The sequence below is a fragment of the Eleutherodactylus coqui genome, chromosome 8, assembly GCF_035609145.1.
Source record: "Eleutherodactylus coqui strain aEleCoq1 chromosome 8, aEleCoq1.hap1, whole genome shotgun sequence".
Lineage (NCBI taxonomy): Eukaryota > Metazoa > Chordata > Amphibia > Anura > Eleutherodactylidae > Eleutherodactylus > Eleutherodactylus coqui.
Genome location: NC_089844.1, coordinates 137,274,645 through 137,300,183, shown reverse-complemented (window position 1 = coordinate 137,300,183; position 25,539 = coordinate 137,274,645). Strand labels below are relative to the sequence as shown.

General features: G+C 44.8%; 1 protein-coding gene across 2 annotated transcripts in view; it reads right to left on the bottom strand.

Annotated features, from left to right (window-relative positions):
• Positions 1–3,049: 3,049 nt before the first annotated feature.
• The window catches only part of PIGQ (phosphatidylinositol glycan anchor biosynthesis class Q), a 53,635-nt gene continuing 31,145 nt past the window's right edge, over positions 3,050–25,539 (bottom strand). The window contains exons 1-11 of one of the 2 annotated variants that reach the window (XM_066576523.1): positions 21,735–22,230; positions 19,588–20,224; positions 16,715–16,846; positions 16,451–16,571; positions 16,222–16,348; positions 15,104–15,257; positions 13,707–13,818; positions 13,048–13,128; positions 9,470–9,584; positions 9,296–9,357; positions 3,050–6,564 (exon numbers count right to left, since the gene is read on the bottom strand). In XM_066576523.1, the coding sequence (XP_066432620.1) occupies positions 6,415–6,564; positions 9,296–9,357; positions 9,470–9,584; positions 13,048–13,128; positions 13,707–13,818; positions 15,104–15,257; positions 16,222–16,348; positions 16,451–16,571; positions 16,715–16,846; positions 19,588–20,222 (1,689 nt within the window). In that variant the 5' untranslated portion in view covers positions 20,223–20,224; positions 21,735–22,230 and the 3' untranslated portion in view covers positions 3,050–6,414. Of the gene's footprint in view, positions 6,565–9,295; positions 9,358–9,469; positions 9,585–13,047; positions 13,129–13,706; positions 13,819–15,103; positions 15,258–16,221; positions 16,349–16,450; positions 16,572–16,714; positions 16,847–19,587; positions 20,225–21,734; positions 22,231–25,539 lie in introns of those variants that run through there. The other variant, XM_066576524.1, reaches the window with a different exon arrangement.

The following is a 25,539-nucleotide window of genomic DNA, read 5'->3' as shown; positions in this document are numbered from 1 at the left end:
GGTCTCTGTAGACTAGAGCATGGCATCCATACCCATCTTTAATCTCCTGTGGCTCCCTGCCCTTTTGGACTCAGCCCTTAATTCTCACATAGCAATTGGGCCAACACTCAAGCTTGTTGGCTCATTTTTGCATAGACTCCATTTATCTCTAGCCCCATCCCACGCTGCTAAACTCCCTCCCACCTTCGGCCGCTGCCATGGGCTCCCATAGGAGCCCATGCAGTGGCCGACTTATTCCGGCCCAAAAGATAGTTCCAGGACTATCTTTTGGGCCCGACGTAAAAACAGCCGGTGCTATATTGGCCGGCTGGGCGCTTTTACGTCGCTGGGCGATGCTCGTTCCCGTCTAAAAGCACAGGAACTATATTGTTGGGACGACCTGTCGGGCATCTGCGCCTGCCAGGTCATCCCGTATAAAAGGGTCCTTTGAAAATCTAATACAAACATCACTCCTGGTCTGTTCTTGTTTAGTGAAGCCAAGCTAGAATAAACTCCTTATTTGCACAGCTCTCAGGTTACTCCTGGAGTCTTTTGTTACAAAGTGAAAGTAGCCGGATCCTACATGGGACACTCCCTAACTCATGGTCACGTACACGACATCCTGGTTGGTGCGGCCGGCTTCAATATCTCCACAGCAAATTGATTCTCAGTCATAAGTGTTTTGAGATCTGCAGGGAGTTGAATGCTTGATATTGTGAACATTCATCATACAGGGGTCAACCCCCCCCCCCCCCCCCCCCCATTATAAGTCATTAGCTGTAGCTGTCCATAGTGTGATAGATCCAGCAAAGTATTGTGTCTTTTGTTATAAACAGAAGCCACAACGCAGCCTAAAAAGACCCTTTTACATAGGATGATAATTGTGCAAATTACTCGTTAGATTGAACGGTTTTCACGATAATTGTGCAGTGTGAACACATGCAGTGACAGACCGTTCAGCGAAAAACCGCTAATTGGATCTATCATGCAGACCATAAAATCATTGTTGGTCCGCCGCTGCATTGTTCTGTTTAAACAGGTAGTTGTTCCTCTATGTAAAAGCACAGGAGTGATCATTTCTGGTACTGTCGTCACGTGTAAAAGGGGCTTTAGAATCCATCTCTACAAGCAGATTTCCAGCCCATTGTTGATATAACAAGTGGATTGATGCTTGTATAAGGGGTCTTTTACACGGAACGCTATAGACTCGATTGGGATAAATGATCGTTAATACGATTAGTTTGCATATTGTCGGCAGCACATCCAGTTTACATGTGCTGCCAACAAACGATTATTGTTTTGGCCCATATAAGATGCTATCAGCTGACAAACGAGTGTTTGCTTGCTTGTTGGCTGATTGCTTCCTGGTTTACACAAGGTAAGGCCTCTTTCACTCGGGCATTGCAATTTTCGGCCAACAACATTGCGTCTGGAAAAAAAAAAATAAAAAAAATAAAAAATAAAAAAAAATAAAAAAAATCGCATGAACAGGAGAAAGCTGGGGCCAAATCTCCCGTTTTCTCGTCGGTTCACACTGTGCATACGCCGCAGCCCAGAATTCCATGGGCTGCGGAAGAGATGGTTTTTTCCCCTCCCCTTGCTGGCTAATAGTGGCAATAGAAGCTCCCATAGAAGCGTATGGGAGCTGCCAGCAATGGGAGGAGGAGGAGGGACTTTAGCAGCACTTGCCCTGCTAAATTCCCTCCCCCTACCCTTACTTGCAGCTCCTAGAGGCTTGGGAGGGAGGGGGAAGGGACTTTAGCAATGTGAGCTGCTGCTAAACTCCCTACCCCTCCCCTTTTCTGGCAGCTCCCATAGGAGTCTATGGGAACGGCCAGCGTATTCTGGCAAAAGACAGGACAAGTTCTATCTTTTCCAGCTGTGTGTGTAAAAGCAGCTAGCTAGAATGTACTATCTTGTCTGTCCAGCCGATTTTACACACCGGAAAATCACCCATCTGAACACATGCATTGGAATCCAATACTTCAGATGGTCGCGATTTTCACCTGTTTTATTGTGGTAAAATAACCGCGATAAAACGCTTGTGTGAATGAGGCCTAATACTCAGAAATGAATGGTTGGCCGTTAAGCAGATCGGCCAAGGGCCTTTTTACAAGGGAAAACAGTTGGGGTGAAATAGCAGCCGACAGCTGCCCCAGCGATGATCGCTCCTGTGCTTCTACATAGGAGCAATCATTGGTCAGTGAATGGAGGTTGAGCAGGCTGGCGATCATTCCGCCACACTCCATTCACAGAAAACAGGCAGTAATTCATCATGAATTATTGTTTAGGCATTCACACTGATCGATTATTGTTTAGATTTCTGCAATCCAGTAAGAACGATAGTATTTATTGTAAAAAGGGCCCTAAATGGCTTTTAATATATATTAGAAAAACATGGCTGACCTGGACTTTTACTATTAAATGACTTAAGCCCCATTTACATGCATCACTTATTGCTCAAAATTGGCTTAAACAATGTCTTTTGAATGACCGCTGCGTATAAATGCTACCACCGTTTGTTTTTTGTCAGAATAATGATTTTTAGTCGAGTTTAAAATCCATCGTTCGGATGGAGAGCTGTTAGCAGGGACCGCACGCTGCGATTCTGCACTGGAGCGCTGATCACACTGTATTCAGCTGCAGTCCCGCAGCAGAACAAAGGGGCTGTATGCAGATAACAGACCACTTGCTGTTCTCTGCATACAACTCAGGGAGGCTCATTTACACGCAAATGAAGGTAATAAGTGGCTAATGGACATTAGTGCCCATTAGCAGCTTATGCAAAGCGATCGCCCAAGCGGTCATTCTCCCTATATTTTGAACAAATTTTGAGCGATCATCTTTGCGTGTAAATGGGGCTTTATCCTCAGGATGCAAAGCCATCATATAAAAAAATCATGCTGAAAAAAAATATATAAACCATGTTTTGACAGTGATGTATGAACACACTATAAAAGTACACACAAAAAATTAATCACAGCCTCTCTGGATAAATTATATAATTTTTTTAGGAATCACCACAATTAAAATCGATACAAAAAAAAAAAACTATTCACAGACGTCATCAGTAACTAAAAGATAAATCTGCATTTGGGTCCAGACATGTAATAATATAAAACAAGAGTTCTACATGGTCAATTAGCGGCATGATGATGAAAATTGGCAATTCATTAAAATCAACACAAGAGTTTTGTCTACTAAACGGTCAGGATGTAATTATAAGGTATGAGGAGGAAAAAACAGGAATGAACAAATAAAGACGAACTAAAGGGAAAAAGATCTCCTAATCCAGTGTGGAATGGCACCCGGCTCCTGTACATCAGCAGGCCTTCAGTCAAAGAGGAGAAGGAGAATAAAAAACTAAAACGGAAGATAATTCATCATCTAATTTTACCCTTCTTGGGCTAGAAAATGTGATCCCAGGCAAGAACAACTTACAAAGGGGTTATTCAAAAAGAAGGAGCAGATTTGGGGGATTTAATTACGAGCTACAAGAGAGCTACACAATCCGCACATCACTGAGAAGAGGAAGAAGAGGAAGGTGCGAGGCTTTTTATGACCTGCCGGTAAGTTCCATTTTCTGCCACTTCACAGCGCGGCTTCTTGCTTACAGTTTATAGGAAAATGGCGACACCGGAGGAGAAATCGCTTTGTGCGCTTCTGTTCGCTAAGTGTGAATCCATTGTTTAAGGGCCACGTGAATTCCAGGAACAGCCGCCTGGTCACAAGCAAGTTTAGGAGTCGCACAGAGAATTCATGGAACTGGGTTGTATATGTATACACACCTCAGGGACCGTAAAACTGTAAACAAGGCACCGAGCGCTGCGATGTGGCAGAAAATGCAACCTACTGGTATGTAATAAACTCGTAACCTTCCTCTTCTCAGTGAGGTGCGGATTGTGTAGATGTCTTTTGTAGTTTATTTCTAATTAAACCCCCAAATCTGTGCTGATTGCAGCACAGCGACCTGGGTTGGTATTGCAGGTATAGCTGCCAGTGAATTCCATAAGAGCTGTGCCTGCAGGACCATGCCAGGTCGCTGTGGTATGGTCAGCATGATCTACTTGCGCTGTCCATAGTGACAGTGGCATCAGGAATCAGCTGATTGGTAGGGACCCTGAGCAGCGGACCTGCACCAATCATCTACTAATGACCTATATTGAGGGTAGGTCATCAATAGAAAAAAAGTCCCAGGCAACCTCTTCCATTCACTAACAGCAAGCAAAGATCATGAAAAAAATGAGGAACTGAAATGCAGAATAGATCTGCTCCTTCTTTTTCAATAACCCTGTACTTCTCCCCTTTTTTGGTCCCATCCTGATTTGGCTTTTAAAAAAAAGAGAGAGAAGAAGAAAATGCGCACTTGAGTTTTCCTTTGAAAAGTCATGTAACGCTTCAATTCACAGTAATTAAGCTACAGACAATCACTGACACATTGTAACGCACCAGGCATCCGTATGAATTGAAGGGGATCCGTTAGCTACTTTGAGCCCTAAAAACTAATCTTAAGGGCTCAAAGTAGCTGACACACTTCGTCCGGGATGTAAGTTTTAGAATTACCATTCCCGCCGTCCGCCCAGTTTTAGCGCTGCAAACAGGAACAGCGGGAAGGCACATATAGAACTTTTATCCGACTCCGCGGGTCAACTACTTTGACTTAGCTTATAGGGCTCAAAGTAGTCGACAGTCTCTTTAAGGCCTATTCACATGACACTTGGTTATCCTGCTGAAATATCAATTGGTTTTTAATGTCTTCATCATGGTTAAAATGTCAATTTGCCAAGCTGCTTTTTTTTTTTCCAACAGTACAAATGGAGAAGGTTTCCTTTTTACAGACGTAGAGCCTGAAGGACCTGTTTTTAATACAATGCTGCTGTGTGGTAACAGGACAACAAATGACAGACACTGTAATGGAAACCTTATGGACCCCATGGTAGTCAGTGGGATCTGTTGGCGTCAGTCAGGTGATGGATTTGGCATTGCCGTCAATTTCATTTATCTTTTCCTATGATGGATAAGAAAAAAACTGGAAAAATGAACACGGCTGTTAACAGAGCCTTAAAAGGCTGCAAAAAAAAAACAAAACAGACATTTCAACATGGTGCAAAATCATGGTGTGAACCTATCCTTAGCCATGATCAGAACAAGCTTTCAGGTATTGTGTGTAAATGTAAATGGGGTTGTCCAGGACTTTTTCTCTATAGATGATCTTTCCTCAGGATAGGTCATCAGATGATCGCTGGGGAGTCCCAACCAATCAGCTGATTCCCAATGCCACTGTCACTACAGAAGCAGATCACACTGACCATAGCGCAGCAGCCTTAGTGATAATCGCAGGCACAGCTCCCAGTGAATTCCATAGGAGCTGTGCCTGCAGGACCAAGTTGCGCCGTTGCGGTATAATCAGCATGATCTGCTTCTTGTGCTGGCCATATTGACAGCAGCATCCGGAATTAGCTGATCAGTGAGGATCCTGAGCAGCGGACCTCCACTAATCATCTACTCATTACCTATCCTGAGGGTAGGTAACCAATAAAAAAAAAAAAAAAAAAAAAAAAAAAAAAAAATCACAAAAGTCCAGGGCAACCTTTTAAATGCTTCCATTCACCAACAGCAAGCAAGGATCATGAAAATAGTGAGGAACTGAAATGCAGAGAATATTAGAAAGTTGCATATTATAACTTACATTAACTTCTTAAAAGCATTTTGTTACTTTTATGAATAACTGGCCTCCAAGTGGTTCAAGTCTGTAGACTGTGGCTACAATGTCCATTTCTTAAAACGAGAAAAGGTAGGGGGGGGGGGGGGGGGGTGGATCTAAGTCCTGCTGGAGCATAGATGTGGGACTTATTAATCCTTCACTTTGGCCTCATTAACTCCTAATAGATTTAGTTACCCTTCGATAACCTGCAGGTCTCCCTTGCTGCAGTATAACGAGTGCATAGCTGCCATCTTCTCATATTTAAAATAGCAAAAGTCTTAGAAAAGAGGAGAAAACCCTTGCAGAGGACTTGTCAGAACTCAAAAGAATGGTATCAGATTTGAAAATATAATGGCTGCCCCCACCCTGTTCCAGAAATAGCGCCACTTTTATCTATAGGCTGTGTATGGTATTGCAGCACAGCAAAGTCAAATAAAGACTGAACTGCAGTACCGTGTATAGCCAATTAACAGGAAAGGCGCCATTTCTGGAATAAAAGGCAGATCCCTTCCCGTCAGGTACAGAGATTCTGACCTCCAGAGCTGTTTTTGGTCTAATTTCATGACTTTTCCTATTAAATATGAATAGAATATAAATGTGCACAAGAAGCTGCAGCAAGAGAAATGGCGCATTCCACTGCAGATCACATTAACAGAAAATCATTCCCATTCATCCGTAAGGAGCCTTCCGGTGCTCTCATCCCTCAGACTGTCAGATGACAGTACTCTCTCTTAATGCTGTTTATCCTTCTGCTTCCAGGGGTAGATCACTTCTCCAATGAACAATTTTTTGCATAAGGAACCCCAGGAATCCTTTGGGTAGCATCTTCTGGACGGCAGCCTGTAGGTTTGCAGCACCTGCCCATATGGTAGCGGGTTGATCTATGGCAAAAAGAGAGAGAATACTAGATATGAGAAACCAAATTCTGCCCACTCTTAATACATAGCTGCCAACATACATCCCCACACTGCATGCCAATTGTCTCACATGATCCATCCTAACACCTCACATGAAAGATCCCTTCATCTTGAATGAGCACTCACCTGAGCCCCCTTGGCCAATAAAAAGCACAGAGAGGGCCCACAGGGACCAGTGGTGTAGCTATAGGAGTCGCAGGGGTTGCACTTGCAATCAGGCCCCTAAGTCAGGTAGGGGACCTCACAGGACACGGTAGGGGACCTCACAGGACACCTCATGTAACCGTAACACAGAGTAGGTGCATTCTATGAGCATTGTGGCCAGCAGAGTGTGAACTATCAATCATTCTGTCTTATCTGCTCTATTAGTCAGAGCAAGGGCTCGTTCACATGGACGTATTTTCACACGTATACCCAGCACGTAATACCGTGAATGGTGTCAATGGACTTTGATTGTTCCATGCACATGGGAGTGTGGACACTATAGATATGCAAGAGAAATAAATAGCAGCATGCTCTATTTCTCTGCATACCTATACAGCGTCAGCCCTATACACTTGTTTGGGCTGCATATGATACGCTGCCCATACGTTATATATTGCGTATGGGCAGCATTTTCATATGTATTCCCGCTCTGTTCAGAATTTTTAAATAAACTTAATTAAAAGAAAGAAAAATAATTAACAGTGCATGTGCTGCCGGTAGAGCATATGACTGCAAAGTGTGTAAAATGCTGCGGGAAAACCCGCAGCGGTTTACACATACGCCCGTGTGAATGAGCCCTAAAGCAGAGTCCAGACAAGAAAGAATGTGTAATGATTTACTCCCTGCTGGCCGCACTGCTCTAGAATGAACCTACTCAGTGTTATTGTTACATGATTAGCCATGTGTGAAGGGAGAGGCATAGTAGACATTGTGGAGGGCTCTAGGGGACATGATTTCTTTGTGTGGGAAACATAGGACACTATAACCTAATGGGGGCATAAAAGGGGCAGTATTAGCACATGGGGGCACTGAGGAAGCACGATTACTTTGCAGGGGCACCTGGGCACTATTACCTTGTGGGAGGCACAAAGAGGGCATTATTAGTTCAAGAGACACGATTATTTTGTGGCGAGTACAATGGGGAAATTATTACTCCGTGAGGCACAAGAGGGGACAGGACACTCGTACTTTGTAGGAGGTATATAGGGGCATTGCAGGTAGCAACAGGATGGAGAGAGAGCGCAGAGATGAGTCTTTTCTGGAAGAATTCTTCCTTTGGTCTGGGACCAGAGAGAAGAAAAACAAAACAGATGTCAGTAGTCGGAGGAGACGCCTGTGATCACTGGAGGTAACTGCACTTTTATCTCTTTTACTTGTCTAGAGGTAAATAAATTATTTAGAGGTAAACTAGAGCTTAGCCGCTGTGTTACATGAGCTGCCTTATGCTGCCTCTGATGTGTATAAGGTATATTTTTATGTGGGAGAGGGGTGCGGAGACATATCTTGAGGCTTGTGCCCCAGTTTTTTTTTTAAAGGGGATCTGCCAGCACTTTTTTAAAGTTCCTTTTTGCACTAAAGCCCATGAGTTGTTAGCTATGCCCCTGACATGGCTTAATTTGAATTAAGTAATAAGGGGCTTTTAAGGCTGAGGGTTACACGGGTCGTATTCTCGGCGGAAATTCAGCGGTTTTGCCACCGCAAGATTTCCACGGGTCTGGAGTGGTTTTGCCGCATGCTTTTCTGTTGCGGTCAACTTTCCCATAGAGGAGAGCGCAGCCGCAAAAAAAAAAAAAGAATGGACATGCTGAGTCCTGGGAATTCACGCCGCAGCGCCGGCCTTGCCGCGACAGATTCGCCGCCCCGCATGGACGAGATTTTTGACAAATCTCGTCAACATGGCTGGCTAATGCCAGGATTAATGACCGCAGGCGGATTTGCCGCAGAAAAACTCTGCGGCAAATCCGCCCCGTGTGAAATGTATTCTAGTGCATCCACTAACTTTATTTTTGCAGCGGTTCTAAAAAAAATAGAATAGAGTGAGGTGGTAAATAAATTGCAGTCTTGCTCACTGTCAACTGATCACTTAGGGAGGTCTCTCTGGCAGTCCGTCACTGCACTACAAGTTACTACCATCCACTGTGTAGCCATGCCTGCTTCACTTAATGGGGTTGTCCAGGGAGAGAAAAACATACCCAATTTAGTCCAGGCCCAGTGGCGCCAACACCCTCATTTCCGATCTGGTTCAAACACCAGGCCATGTGGTATAGAGCCTCTTCCTTCCTCCCAGTGTATGTCACCCCATTGCTGAGTGCTGGCTGTTTGGCTTATTTCAATAACTAAAGCAGCCCGTCTCTGTCAAGGATGATGCAAAGACAGAAGGGGTTGTCTTAGTGACTGAAGTGAGCATTGCCTTACAACAATATCACTGACAACAAGATGGGGAAGAATAACTAATACCAGGTGCATGACCCAGCGTCAAAGCCAGGTCAGACGTGGAGGTGCCAACACACCGCTGGACCCGGACTGGATTGGCTACGCTTTTCTCTTCGCATACAACCCCTTTAATACATACCGGTAGTGCGTGTTAGATGGAATAGACCACTCATACATAGAACTAGTCAAGTTACCAGTCAAATGTTTTTTAACAAGTGCTGGGAAGTGTAGTTCAATGGAGAAAAAGTAGCACCGAATATAAAAGTTCATACTTTACCTGCATCAACAATCGAAGGGGTTTTCCACTTTTTTGCTCCAACATCTGAAATTTTACACCCGCTGCAAGAAGTAAGAGTGCCATTACTACAGTGAGTAAAGCACTGCACACATTGTATAGTGATTCCAGGATTTGGGTCTTTTTTAGCTAAAGGAAACAATCACAGAAACTCACCTGCCAATCTGTATGACCGGCACAGACGCAGTAAAAGTGCATAGAAAGGCAGGGTGCTCAGGAGATCGATGGTCATTTGGATCACACCTTGCACTACAATCATGACCAGGCGCAGCTGTTGGAGAGGAGAAGAAGTCAAGAAATACAATGTACCAGGCAGTATAGAATTGGTGATTTTTTTTTTTTAAAGTCAACCGGCCATATCCTATAAACCTTACAAACTAATGTTATGGGTTCATAGGCCGAGGCGCTGTCCTACGTCACATGTGACTTTCATATTCCCGTCTCCTTGTTCCCTTGCCGTTTGCTCTCTAAGCTGATACTCGGTCCATTGAGTGGACTCCTCTTCATTGCATGCATGTGCACACACCGTTTTCCCATTATGGACAGTTGTGTGTACGGATACAATGAATGGAAGCAGTATAAAAGTCACATCCCCAGACTCAGTTCTCAGTCCTATGAGCCCATAACCTTAGTCTGTAGGGTTTACAAGACATGACAGGTTCCCTTTAAAGAGGATCTGTTGCAAAGACAGGTTAGATTTACACCCCCCAATTAGGGCCTGAAGACGACCGTCCGAGGCTGCAATGAAGTACGTGACATAGCTCCTCTGGACACTTCTGAATGCAGCTCATAGACCGTAGGGAAATGTGTCACTTGTACGGAGGGATTTTTTAATAAAACCTTATACAGTTACTTTATGACAGTCCTCTTTTATACACACAGTAGAGTGATGTTTTTATTACATCGTAACTTCCTTTTTTGCAGCAAAGACAGAAAGTGTGAGATAAGTACACAGCCGGCACTGGTGATAGGAACTGGTTGGGATGTACTCTAGAACTTCCTGTTCAGCGTCTGTGCCCAGGCCATGAGGCCAGCAATCAATCATTGCCACAACACAGACTCTATCCTGAATATGCAATACAGCCCTTATATGACTAGGGCCTTAAAGGGTTTGTACCACGACATAGGATAGGGAATACCTTGCTGATCTTGAGAACGGGACTCGTGTCTTGCTCTGCCTGTCACTGCATGGGTTACTTCTCCCCCTGCAGTGACATCAATGTGAATGGAGCGATGGCCGAGCATGTGCAGTTGGCACTCCATTTTAATGGGGCTGACGGAAATGGCCAAGCGGGTGCTGCTCAACCATCTCCAAAGTCCTATTGACAGTGTAAGTAGCGCTAGTGCGCTTGAGCAACCAGTGCTTCATTCAGTCTACTCATCACTGTGGGGGTGCAGTAACCCCACAGTGAGAAAAACGGGCAACATTAGACCCACGTTTGATTGGCAGGGATCCCCACCAATCAGCAAGTTATCATAGAATGGTAGAGTTGGAAGGATCCTCTAGAGTCACGAGATCCAACCCACTGCTCAATGACAGCGATGAGTGATAGGACCTGTTGATAGGCGATAACTTGTAATTGTGGTACAACCCCTTTAAAGAGAGTTTTCACCTTCTAACCTCATGTAGTCTTTATGTCTAATGTTCTATGTGGATAAACTTCTTAATATATATTTCTGTAAGGATCAGGGCTCTCCATCGGATACAGAGCTCCAAATCCCCAGCAAAGATAGAATTAAAGGGGTTTTCCCACCTTGGCATATCCACAAGATATGCCATAAAAGTCTGATAGGTACGGAACCTGAACCTCTCTTGAATTAGGGCTTCCACTGCACCTAGATGTGGTAACTAGGAGTGGTCATGGCAATAGAAATAGCCAAGTACCCTGTTTTATGTTGTTTCTGTAACTTCCATATAAGTCAATGGAAATTAGGCAAACAGCATAGCACAGCGAACTATGCCGATTCTGTACCTCTGGGACTGTAGAAACAGCATAGCTTGCTGTGCTACATTGCTTGCATAACTCCCAGTGACTTCTATGGGAGCTGCAAAAAAGCACAGATCAGTCGAATTCTACTACTTCCATCATCTTGGCCACCTTGTAATCAGCAACGTTCCCATCTCGACCGTGTTTGGCCAAGAATGGAAAGACCCCTTTACATGATCAGATGTAGAATTCCAGCAGCTTACGGGTTGTTGACTTCACTTATATGGCTGGACTATCTTTAAACCAATCCCCTGAATCCCTTTCATAAAGGTCAGTTTTACTCCTGGAGTATTTGGTAGTATAAAGGTAGAGCAGTGAATGCCTATTTCTTATAAAGTACGTTTTCAGTTCCTGTCTGGGCACCTTCCTATGTAAAGGATGCCATTACTGTGTAAATATTCACAGACAGGCTCAGTGCCAGAGATGTTGCTGCCAGTGCCATGCATATATTTAATTAAATGCAGTCAGGCTTTAAATATCTAATATTTACATATCTGTTCTCATGTCAACACGCTTTCTTTCATCATCATCAGATGTGAATGTCTGTACACAGTGCGGTAAAAGTCGACAACACATGACAATGGGTGAGAAACATAAGATGTGTTGTCCTGGTCCTCGGTTTAGTGGCGACAGGGCATATGCTCACCCTCTGATGAAATGAATGGGGGAAGGGGGGGGGGGGGTTAAAAGGAGTTGTGCCAAGATACACAATTAACTCCCAGGCAGGATGCTTGGCCCAGGGGCAAACAGCTGATCACCCTGGGTTCCGCCTCTAGGTACCCCTGATAATTAGCTGACTTTTTCGGGAAAACCACTGCCAGCTACATATTTTCCCTATATCAGCAGCTGTAGCGAAAATGCAGTATTACAGGACAGCAATTCACACGAATAGCCGTCTTGTAATACCAGGACAGCAGAGATCTGGCTGAAAGGGAGTCCCTCTTACTTAGCAGCTCTCTGTTCTGTGTCATAGAGAGGGATCCCAAGTGGCATACCCCAATGTATGACACTCATAAACCCAAATAGGGCACTAGAACAGGGGCTGTGCTCTTGGCATAACTTTAAGGAAACCTAAAGGCGACCAATACATTTTAGATACCTGTCGGCCAAGCGCACTTTCAACCGACCGAGCATGCATGTGTTGTGTGCGTAGAAAGTGTAGAAATCTGCTGTCAGACTCCATTGGTGGTGGTTTATTGTATGACAAAGGACTGTGTAGTTGAAATCCAACTGACCAATCGTTATGTCCTCTAACATTTGCCACCTGGGGACATGGCAAGCTGCTTTACACATTAGTTGATTGACCAGACCTGCCAAAAATCATGGGCTTGGCCATTCTGCATCTAAAGGCCCATTTAAATGCCAAGGCAGTCTTTCAAACGATTGAAAAATTGACAGTTTTAGCGATCATTTTACATAAAGTGTTAATGGACACGAATATCATTTGCGTGTAAAAGGGCCTCCCGGAGCCGTTCGCAGAGTACATCATGTGGTCTAAGTTCTGTACACAGCTCCTTTCTTCTCGCACGGGCTGTCGGCAGAATACAATGTAATCTCAGACTCCGCTTCGTTTGACCGAATTTTGAGTGATCATCGTTGCATGTAAATGGGCCTTTAAGGGTATGGCCAGAGTAAAGGGCACTCTGATTAACTGGTGATAAGAGGGAATTAGGAGACAACTCCTGTAATAGGCGATATGCAGACTTGTGTGCAACATGTTGTGGTAGTAAAGTGATCAGTACATACCAGGGTAAACACGAGGTAATAAAGGGCAGTGGTTGGCAGCAGAAAAAGCAGGATCGTGAACAGCAGGGTCCCGAGAAATAGCTGCAGCAGAAAAAAGTACATTACATGTAAGGTCATATTCACACCCGTGTTGGAGGCGCTGTCACAGAGTCTGTCATATCTGACACAACGGAGAAGCGCTGGGCTCAATCTGATCCAAGATCTGTATGGACCTTCACAACCCGTTAGTTTAGAGAATCCTTAACCCTTTCCAATCCAATTTTACATTCAGGGTTTCCTAAAAGGCTTTCCCTTTTTGCTGTTATACAACAGTGCCATCTGCTGGCTAAAGCCAGTGTGTGCGTGCCAGAGAGGCTTCGACAGCGGAGTGGCTGGCAGTAGACGGTAAGAATACCCCGTTGGAGGTTTTCTGACATTGGAGCTGTACAAGCTTCAAATCAGACTGTAGGAAGACGTCAGACAGTGGATTGGAAAGGGTTAAGAGTCTGAGTGTCTCACCAATCTCAAAAGATTTTCCTTAACCTTTGTTAAGAAAAAAAAGTGACTGACTGTATATCACATCATTAATATATATATATATAATAACAATAGATATGACTTGCAGTGATATAATGCCCTCTGCTGGGGGACCTGAGGGAGTGCATGCACAGAAGGTTTACCTGATCCAGGTCATATGAGCAAGAGTCCACCCTCTGTCGCAGGACGTTCCACTTTTTACCACGAAACAGACGCCAGAGAGAAGATAGCCCATGCATCTTCAGGCAGTAGAGTCTGACCGATGAGAAAAGAGTAGTCAGACGAAAAGCATTCATAACCCATGTGATATCACACAGAGCAGGAGCGCCCACTATGAATCACATGCATTAGTGCAAGAGCCATAGAAATGAATATGGACTAATATGGGTGCAATAAAAATGTTTTCAAGCACCATCCTGTGATTCAATAAACATGCGCCAAAATGTGAATGGAGACGGGCCGCTACAGCAATCTCTGGCATGATCCACCTCCACTCACGGAGCGATCATCGCTCCTGTGTCACAGCACCAGAGCATTCATCGCTAGGGCGACTGTAAGGTGCTTTAGCGCCCGACAATCAACCTGTGTTAAAGGACCCTTAATGTGCCAATCAGCAGATTAAGTGTGCAGACAACTTGGTACTCAAGGGCTATTCCACAGGGACTTCCCAGTCTCAGATTGCCTCATAAGGAAAACCAGTAGCCATACTGAAAGGGGAAGGAGATCCCTTTAGCAATGCCACGATCACTCTTGATTATTGTAAAAGAAAAGAAAATGGCCAAACAACAGGGATCTGAGGAACTTTGAGCAGAAGCTAGGCTGCATAAGGACTCGCGTCCACAGGCAGATTGGATACCACATGTGGATTTCTGCAGTGGGAGATCGCAGATGTAATGGTATTCCCACGCGGATACACTGCGGATCGTCCGCACCCATTGACGTCTATCGAGCCCGTAGTGGAAATTTAGTGGTGGATGTCAATGCTTCCCTATGGGCTCTTTGAACTGCGGATCTTCCGCGCGGGTGACCAGTAGCGATTCCGCAAATCAAATCTACCCATGGACATGAGGCCTAAGGCTGCCTGTCCATGGGCGAATTTTCATTGCGTTCCCTGCAGCGATAATCCGGCCGCGGGGAACGCAGTGAACGGTTTCCATAGCATTGCTATGGAAAGCGCAGCCCCGTCCACGAGCGAAGAATCATAGCGATTCTCCGCTCGCGGGTGGCAAATCGCAGCATGCTGTGATTTGCTGCAATTCTCCGCGGTCAGCCTATCTGTGAGGACACCCATTCCAGGGAAGCATGGAGCACAACCGTGCAGTACTTATTCTACACACTGTAAAAACATGGTAGCGCAGAGTAAGGCCCCTCAGTGACATCACAAAAAGGCAGACTGGGAGTTGCTAGACATTTCCTTCGCATATAGAAAGTCATTCTGAAAAAGATCTATATTAGCAAATTGCTGAATAAACAATCCCCTAAATTCTGATATAACCATAACAATGTGTTTTGCAGTTTCCATTGTTGGCGTTTGGCTTACCTGGCCCCATACACATAGAAGCAATATATGTGGAAGGTGAGGAGTGCAATGATGTCAGACAGAATAGAGAGAGCCACAGACAGCCCAAGACAAGCTGACAGTCCGATGTACCACAGGATGACCTCAATGAATGGAGACATCAGGCGGATGTAACCTGCAAGCAGTGAACTAGGGTCAGGTGTGGGAGTGAAGAAGCAATGAATTACATGCTGGCTTGGTGCAATTTACAAGCAAAACACATGTGAATGGGTATAACCAGTCCACTTACTACTTAAGAGCCCTGGCTTACGTGGCCTGATTGTTTACCCGATCATTAGGCTGTGCGAATATGCTCACAATCATCTGATGAATGATCGAACGCTCACTGTGTCATTTATGCAAGTATAAAAATGCTCGCTGGTTGGCTGTACATCTTCCCATGTAAACAGAGAGATATGCATCCGACCAATAATAGATGTATGAGGACGACTAATTGTATTACCGATTGCTCGTCCCCATAATGGCGATCCTCTTCCATTTGTGAGCAGCTGTAAACAAGCACCAATTTGCGCTAGTTACAACGGGCCGATTCTCAGCTCACATAAGTGGACCCTAACTCATTGTCTGCTATCCACCAAGCCAATTTACTTGGAACTTATAATCTATCTTCTCTAGTAGCAGAAAACGGTGTGCAAATACCAACCCATCAGGAATGGGGGTACAAAGGTGACTTGTATGGCAATGGTCATAGGTAGAAATGAGCGAGCATACTCAATAAGGCAAACTACTCGAGCGAGTAGTGCCTTATTCGAGTACCTGCCCGCTCGTCTCTAAAGATTCGGGTGCCGGCCGGGGGTGGGGAGCGGCGGGGAAGAACGGGGAGGAACAGAGGGGAGATCTCTCTCTCTCCCTCGCTTCCCCACCCCGCTCCCCCCTGCTCACCGCCGCAACTCACCTGTCAACCGTGCCGGCAGCCGAATCTTTAGAGACGAGCGGGCAGGTACTCGAATAAGGCCCTACTCGCTCGAGTAGTTTGCCTTATTGAGTGTGCTCGCTCATCTGTGAGGGACAAGGACACAGCATGGAGGATCTGCCAGTGACAGTGGTGAATACTACATCTGCCATTGAATGTAACTTACTGATCCACAGGTGGATATGGTACATAAAGAATCGCCCCAAGACTTCATCCAATGCCCGATTCATTTTAAGCCCAGCCGGAGCTCCCATCAACCACTGCAGTAGGCTTTGAAGTTCCAAAGCGACACGCTGTAGTAGAAACAGGATGAAAAAAAAAAGAAGTACAAATTGATTATTACACAGAAGGAAGATCAGTCCTGGACGTCTTACTAAAGAATAGACAGTACTCACATCAGCGACGGGCATGAGGGCATCAGCCAGCTGTCCTATGTGGTTCCCCCGATAGAGCCAGGACATGAGTAATATCCCAAGTACAATGTCCAAAAGCAGCGACAAGACCATGTTGGCCTTTCTACAAAACAAAATAGTCAGAGGAGGACATGAAAAGTAAGTCAGAAAACAACAAAACTACCTTAAACAAGGCGTGATCACGTAGCAGATGAGAGCATCCACATGCTGTACATCTCTGGGCGGTCCTGGAGGACTAGCTGATACCTCATGAACGTCACGTGGTCTTGGGCTTTCTCAGCGCTGCTGATGATACGCAGGTTCTCCAAGCGGTTCCCCAGTTGTTCAAAAGTGGACAGTTTGTTCCACAGGAAGGAGAGCGGCTTCCCACTAAGGACCCTGCGAGACAAAAGACATGTGATGTGGATGGATTTTAACGTAAATATTAGGGCCATTTCACACCAGCGTTTTACTTTCCGTCTAGCTGTTCCTTCGTGAGAGCAGCAAAACAGAAAAAAAAGAGTCAGTTTTCTAGCCCATTGAATTGCATTAAAACTGAAGACCATCGGGTATAACAGTTTCTCATTTTTCTGTCTTCATTCAAATTTTTTTTTTTTTTTTTTTTTTTTTTTAAACACACGCAAATTGCTTCGCCAGGTCAGAACAGGGAACGAAAACGGATCCATTTTTTGACTGCAAAAAAAATGGAAAGCAGTTTGATTTCATCTTTTTGTACAGATCGGTTTACGTAAGACGATATTAGTTGAAAAAAAACGCTGGTGTGAACTCCGCCTCAGGCCTCCTTCACATGGGTGACAAAGGCGCACGATTATCTTGCGATGTGACAATGCTACAAATCGCATGTATGTGAAGCCCATGCTTTCCTATGGATTCTTTCACATTTGCGATATTTTGTAACATGTGACATTGTGAGACAAAAATCTTGTGGGTTTCGCGATATGCACGCGACCTGCAAGGTTTTGTAGCCCATGTTTCCTATGGAGCCTTCTTCTCTGTTGCATCGCATTGCACAAAAGAAGCATTTTTTTGTGCGGTGCAACTTTGACAGTAGGAAATCCTATTGTCAAAGCCATAACTTAAGCCCTAGCTGCAGGAAAAAAAATTTTTTTTAAAGTATACATCACCTTAGAAGCGCTGCCCAGCTTCGCTGCATCTTCTTCCTGGTCCCCAACACTGTTGTTCTTCATCTCTTGTGGACACGGATTGAAAAATCCCCGCCTCCTGGAAGCGCTGCCTCTTATTGGCTGACACTTAGCCAATCACAGCCAGCGCTCCATGAACCAATCACAGCCATTCATCGAGCGCTGGCTCCAATTGGCTAAGCGTCAGCCAATCACAGCCAGCACTACCAGGAGGTGGGGATTTTTCAATCCCCGGCCAGAAGTGATGAAGAAGACCAGTGCCGGGGACCAGGAGGAAGCTGTAGCGGAGCCCCGGACAATACTTCTAAGATGATGTATACTTTTTTTTTTTTACTTTTTCCCATAGCTGGGGCTTATTTTCTTGAAAATCCTCACATGTGGTGCTACCAAGTCACGTGACTTTGTAGCACCACTCGCGACTTTGTAGTGCTACAAAATCATGATATATCGCATAGGCCAGAGATGCGATACCGCTGCTATTTTCTTGCGGCGATGCTGTGTCGCCCGTGTGAAGGAGGCCTTACAGTCACAACACGCAGATCACCACAGTTCTACTGAACCATTCTTATACAACATGGGTACCAAAATCTATTGTAGCATATCTTCACAGCAAGATCTTGGTTTATTAGCTACAGGGCATCAAACTACAATATTAAGGCGCCTCCTTGCCATCCTGCAAACTGCTCAATTTACCAAAGAGGCTTGTCGTAGGAATGAGGTTTGGTGGGCATTTTTACTTTTTTGGCACGCAAGCGTTAGCTACTCTGTTTGGGGGCACTATTACTTTGGGAAAACCTTGGGGACACTGGTTGGCACAGTTATTTTAGGGGGCACTATGTGAGTACGTACTGTTGGAGGTATGCTTCTAGACACGATGGATGCAATTTGTAGTTATATTGTGAGCACTAGTACTTCTTTAGGGCAATATATGTTGAGCACAATCACAGTGTGGCATCATCTGCTTGGTAGGGGTATCACTGGAGCACTAATACAATCAGGGCACAGTGTGTGGCACTAATGGTCAGGGGTACCATAGGTACATAATTATTTTCTGGGGCGTTATTTATGGCAGTAATTGCTGTGCCGTCCGTTTACAATTACATTAGGTGGCACTATGCGTGGGGCATTGTTTTTGGAGCAGGGTCTGTATGACAATATGAATTATTTTGGGGGGGGGGTGACAATCCTTAGGTCACTATTATTTCTGTAGTACTACATTTGGAAGCACTGGACTTTCAGAAAGTTTTTTTGTATTCAGATTCCACACTGAAACCTGCGTGACGTTGGCCTCCTACCATGTTCAAGAATGAAGATTTTAAATCCATGTCAAGGAAAAAAAAAAAAAGAATTGACGTGGTTTCCACATCAGGTGACCACACGCAGATCTGACTCATGGAATGGGACTGTATCTGTAGCACTTAAAAATGCAAACCCATGTCAAAAATCCGATGGTTAGCTTTGGATTTCTATCATGGACTATGAGGCAAATTTTTCCAGCACTGAATATGTCCGTGTGAATGAATCCTAAGGTTGTATATTAGTGATTAACAAACTTTTGGAAAGTTCAGTTCAGCCAGTTTGTTCAATCTGGGCAAAAAGTTTGGCTCGGTCCGAATTAGTTTGAACCAAACCTGAGCATCATGAATACTGATGTATCACACGGAGGACGACGAAGAAAGTTTGGCAGAGACAAATCGCCCACGGTTTGACTGTTTCAGTCCGCTAAACACTATTGCCTATCAATGGTAGTAAGCTCCCTCTAGTGGTGGGTTTGAAACTCCCTACCCGATCTGGGTGTCATTACAAGTGATTCAGCAATTTGGTTCTAAAACCAATCTTGAGAGTCTGGGCCACCCGCACATTGCACCGCGGTCCCAGTCCTTGGCTCTCAGCTGAGCAGCGGGCTTGGCGCATAGAGAGGGAAGTACAATATATGACGAAGATGTGATGAAATAGATGACTGCTTTATACTCATACCTGAGACTGCAGATGCTAGTGATCGCTGAGACAAAAAACGAAAGAACGGCACACATTGGCACAGACGCTTGCTTCCCCAGCTCCACGATGATACTGGCCTCCATGCCCTCAGATTGCCAATGCGTTAATCTCACCGGCCCCTCGTCATACTTATCGTTGGCAAAGAGAAGCTGGTTCTTGGCCACTGTATTAAACATGGCGGCTATCTCCGAGTGCTCCGACGCAGAATGCAGTTCTGATAACATGACCTTCCTCTGATCATAGTACACCAAGACCACATCCTCCGAGGCGCCATCCTCCAGGCTTTCAATCCGACAGTCCCAGAACTTGCTGGTGGTCTCTCTCGCCATCCGCAGCCAGGGCTGGTGCTTGAAGATGCTGCTCAGCTCCCCCAGGAAGTTCTCCATTTTCTCATCTGCTTCTGCTTTACTATGGCTCCAGGTTCCCAGGACAGAGAGGCTCATGCCCGTTACTTGCTCCAGCTGACTCAGGTGCCTCTTCACACTGGCAGGAATGAACGGGAACTGCAGTGTGGCCAGGATGACGGCGGACCGGTGCTCCTCCATCCAGCGCCCGATAAGGAGGCCGCTCTCTGCCGCTGAGCAGCTGGTCGGAAAGAAGATCTTTATAGCCATGGCTGCAGAGAGACAAAAGAGGTTCACATTTAGATGCATTTTCCGGCAACCTAGTAATAACCCCGTCTACACAGTAATGGGGTCTCCTACAAGGACGTCCGCAATACATATTCTTATCAATGGCCTAAGAACCCTCAAAGCATAGCAGAGCACCTTAAAGGGGTCCTCCAAGACATAAACACTGGTAATGTTTGATCGGTGAGGTCTGACCTCTGAGTTGCTGTCCGATCGGCAAAATACACTGTTTTCACAGGTGTGATGGGTTGGTCCACGTGGGTTCAAGAAGCCCACCAATCACACGCTGATAAATAGGTCACCACATTTGTCCTGAAGACCCCCTGTAACACTGTCAACCATCGTTTAAAACTAGTGACTTCTTTAAGCATCTCTTTTGCCAAATGACGCCCATCCTTCACCCCACCCCCCCCAATTGTTTAGGCATCTCATGCTGTAGGTGAACCCCACCTTTTCAGATGTCTGCAAGTAACACCCCACCCCCCTGGCCTTTCATGCTCCAGTTAACCCCTTGTGCTCCAGGGGAACCTCTCATCCCATCAGGAGCCTCATGCCTCCATAGGACTCCCCCCTTTTAGGCAAACCCCCAGCTTCAGTCTTCTCGCACTCCAGGTACTAAGTGATCCCCCACCGTTGGGGCTCATGTCCACGACCGTGTTTTCCCCTCGTATTACGCGTGCGTTGCGCACCCTCATGATACGTGGTGGATGGAATTAATGAAAGTCAATTGACTTTCACTGATGCCTGCAGATGAGCGTGTGGGCACGCAAGAGAAATAGATGGCAGCACGCTCTAAGTCTCTGCGTACCACCTCATGCCCACAAACGTATCAGTAAAACCCTATGGGTCTCCCTGCGACATTTTACCGATTTTGTAAACACCAGAGACCACGTATGGCTGCGAGTGCACGGCGTACGCCCGCGTATCTCACGCACATGCGCAGTGTGACTCTTATTTTACTCCCCGCTCTGCTTCAGAGTAGGGTTGCGTATGTAAATGCCGCCCGTACGAAATGTATTACATATGGACAGCGTATCATATGCAGCCTATGTACGTGCAGGCATACACGGCCTCTGCCGGCTCACATAGCCGGGAGACCCCCAGTGTTTTACCGATACGTTCATGGGCATGAGCCCCTTCAGGTGCCTCATGTCATCCCCCTCCTCTAAGGACTTTTTTTTTCTAGCAGACCCCCCATCTTTAAGTGCGCCCCCTAACGGCACCTATGCCAACGGCATACGCGGTTCATCTTGTGCCGCTGGGTTTGCATTGGTTCACAGATGCCAATCAGTGGGCCCCCATATGCACAAAATATGGTGCAGTGCCAGCAGTGCCCCCTCTACTTGAGGAGGAGGGTACACAGCCCTGTAGCTTGCTCTGATCACGTGTCCCCTCAGCTGTTGTAGAACTACAAGTTCCAGCATGTATGATCACACTATATATTATCTCAAGCGACTGACAAACATCAGTGTTCTGTATAAGCAAGAAGCGGCTCACCTGGACTGCGGACGCCGGTTGTCTCCGGTATACACAGCTGTCACATCCGTCACATGACTGCCAGCCCTTTGGAAGGGTTAATTACCCTCTCGGGAGGTCACTCTCCCCGCAGCCTGTCATTCAAACCCACTTCCGGTCTTGCTGACTTCCGTTACTAAGAGACGCTGTGCGCCTGTGTAATGCGTCCGGGTGAAACATGTGACCGCGATGTTTGGTTCCCAGTTGTGAGTGATGTGCAGGTGAAGCCGCCCTAACAACCTGCTGGATGTAGTTTCCGCCTATCTGTGTAGTTTGCATCTAGCTGACTAATTACACAGTATTATGAACTCCCTAATTAAGCCTCCTTCAGACGAGTGTATGCACAAATGCGCACACTTCAGCGCAACGGATTCGCACTTGGAACGGGGATGTTTTCCGTACCGTACGTTTTTGCGCATGCAGGTCTGTTCATATACGTGCGCAATACATCCTTGTTGTGATTTGAATGTCTATTTAGCCTAATGAGCTCCAGATGTGTCCTCTTTTTCACGAAAATGCACAATGTATTGCGCATTTCTGTCTGCATTGTGTGCGTATTTGCACCCATCTTATAGGCTTTTATAGGGCCCTTTGGCGCAGAAATGTGCACAAAATACAGCAAGTACAATTTTTTTGTGTGTGTCAAAAATGTGCGTGTAAAATATGTATGAACCTTCTGCGCTTGCGGTATTAGCGCACGTAATACGCAGAGAATAGAACCCTCTGACGTCAATGGGCTCATTCATATTGACGATTTTTTTGCACGCATTTCGTGCATGTGCAAAAAAAAAAAAAAAAAAGAAGGCCCTGTTCTATTTTCCTATGTATTTGGCACCAAAGACCACATAGAATTCCGCGTGTGAACCAGCCTACAGAGGGAAATAAACATTGCACATTTCAACACTGCAGCGTTTTCTGTGCCTCGTTTTCTTTTTTTAGATATATTTTTATTTTATTGTGTTGTTTTTTTTAACTTATTTTTGAAACTTTTGTTTTAACAACTATGTCCCACATGATGTCATAGAAGACCTCTAGGGGTTATTCAAACTGCATTTTTTTGTTTTATTTCACACTTTTTCACTGTAACTGGGACATCCCTAGGAGCAGCCCTCATAGGAGCCCCAGTTAACCCCTTAATGACGCCGCCCCCTTTTTTTTCCATTTTCATTTTTTCCTCCCCCTTTATTTATCCATCGACGTCGCTGTATGAGGGCTTGTTTTTCGCGGGACGAGTTGTATTTTTCAATGGTGCTATTTACTGTACCATATAATATACTGAAAAACCTTTAAAAAATTCTAAGTGGAGTAAAATGAAACAAAAACCAACATTCCGCAATCTTTCAGTGCGTTTTGTTTCTACGGCGCACAAACGGCAACAAAAGCGACATGATAACTTTATTCTATGGGTCGGTACGATTACTGCGATACCAAACTTGTATAGCTTTTTTTTTTTTTTTACTGAACTACTCTTTTTTTTTTTTTTCAAAGACATTTAATTTTTTTCAATTATTTTCTGCGGTCATTTTGTGCGCGCGATAACTTTTTTATCTTTCCGTCGATGTAGTTGTGTGAGGGCTCATTTTTTATGGAATGTCCTGTAGTTTCCGTTAGTACCAATTCGGAATACATACGACTTTTTGATCGCTTTTTATTGCGTTTTTTTCTGGGAGACAGGGTGACTGAAGAAGTGCATTTCTGGTGTTCTTTATATTTTTTTTCGGACGACGTTCACCTTGCGGGGTAAATAATGCGCTACTTTGATAGATCGGACTTTTCGGACGTGGCGATACCAAATATGTGTTTTTCTTTTATGATTTACATTTTTTGATAACAGATATGGCAAAAGGGGGGTGATTTAAACTTTTATTACTTTTTTTTTTACAATTAATAAAACTTTATTGATTTTTTTTTCACTTTTCTTTTAAGCCCCCCTGGGAGACTACAACATGCGATGCTTTGATCGCTCCTGTAGTATGACGTAATGCTATAGAATTACGTCATACTGCGATTTAAAAGGCAGCCTATCAAGCAGCCCCGCTGGGATAGCTTAATAGGCAGTCTCCTAAGGCAGCCCCAGGCTGCCATGACACTTGCACGGCTCCCCCAATCTCACTGCAGGGGGGCTGTACGGGATCCCCGAACGATGTTTGCGGGATTTAAATGCAGCTGTCGGAATCGACAGTGGCATTTAAAGGCTTAACAGCCATGATCGGCTGCGCGGCCGATTGCAGCTATTCCCCGCTGGTGTCAGCTGCAATAAACAGCTGACACCCGTGCTGTAGGAAGAGAGGTTGCCCCCGTAAATGTACATCCTGGAGCAGAAAGGGGTTTAAGGGGAAAATATCCCTCTTTAGTGGCTTTAGCGAAGACCCTGCAGCTCTGATGTGATCACCGGGTCCCATGCAGGAAACAGCACTGGCACTACCTGCATTCTCTGTGTAGCGCGACCGCTCTGTTCTCGGGGCCTCTCCAGCATGTTCCATACCGCAGTACTGGCTCTAGCCAGAAGATGGCACCTTTGTATAATGGCAGAAAGAGAAAACCCCCTAGGAAACCCTGAAACCAAAATTGGATTGCAAAGGGTTAATGATCCTGATGATAGTCAACAATAGTAAATAATAAAGACTATGCAAATTCCATATGCCGAAGGAGAGACGAACATTAAAAGAAGTGCGGCAGTGCTAATTTGCCCTAAAAATGGTTTCCTGTATAATTTTGGTGTCACATATTTATTGGTAATTATGCATGTTGCAATGGGCATTGAGAAAAATGAAGTGCAGTGTGAAAGTCCAATATATGCACTTAACCCTTAAGGACCAGGGCGTTTTGGTCCAAAAAGACCAGACACTTTTTAGGGATTTTAGCCATGTGGTGGTTTTATGGTCCTATTTTTTTCTTCAGCTATCAAAATTATTAGTACTTCGTTTTTTCCCCATGATGTATTGGGCTGTTTTTATATCTTCTTTTATTGGATTTTTAAAATCTGTTTTTTAGTTTTATTGGGGTTAAAGAGCTAAAATAATTTTTTTAAATTTATAGTTATTTATTTTTAAAATTAGTATATTTCCACTACAATAAAGTACAGGAAGCAGGTTCCTCATTTTGTTTGGCACTTTTTGATAAATTTGTATAGTCTCGGATTACAAGGCACATATGACGACAGTTTTGGTTGGCGTTGGTGGTGGGTCATTTCTTTTTTATGTATATTTTTTATTTTATTCTGTATTTTTCTTTACTTATTTTAGTTACTAATTTTTTTAAACATTTTTGTCCCCCATGATGTCATATAAAATCTCAGGGGGCCATTCAAATTGTATTTTTTTATTTTTTTATTTCACACTTTTCCACTATAGCTGAGGCATCCATAGAAACCCCATCAATAGGAGCCCCAGTTACAGGGAAAAACATCCCCCTATAGAGACAATAGTCACTGGTAGAGCTGATTTGGGTCTGCTAGGACCCTGCAGCTTTACTGTGGTAGGAGGCACCCAACAGTCACATGATCGGTAGGTTGAATAGCAAAAATAGCACTTCTGCTTTCTTTATTCACTATGCTCATTGAGTGCTATGTAGCCTGCAAGAGAGAAGACAGAAACTGTTAAAAAACACTTCTGCCTTTTCCTCTGGGTCCCCGGCTATCACTGATAGCCAAGGATCTGACCTGCTCCTGCTACATTGCAGGAGCTTTAGGGCTCTTCCACCCAGTCGATAGATTTTTCTGTGATGCGAGAGCGAGTGAAAACGCATGATTTTGAAACCAATGATTTTCAATGGTTTCATTCTCATT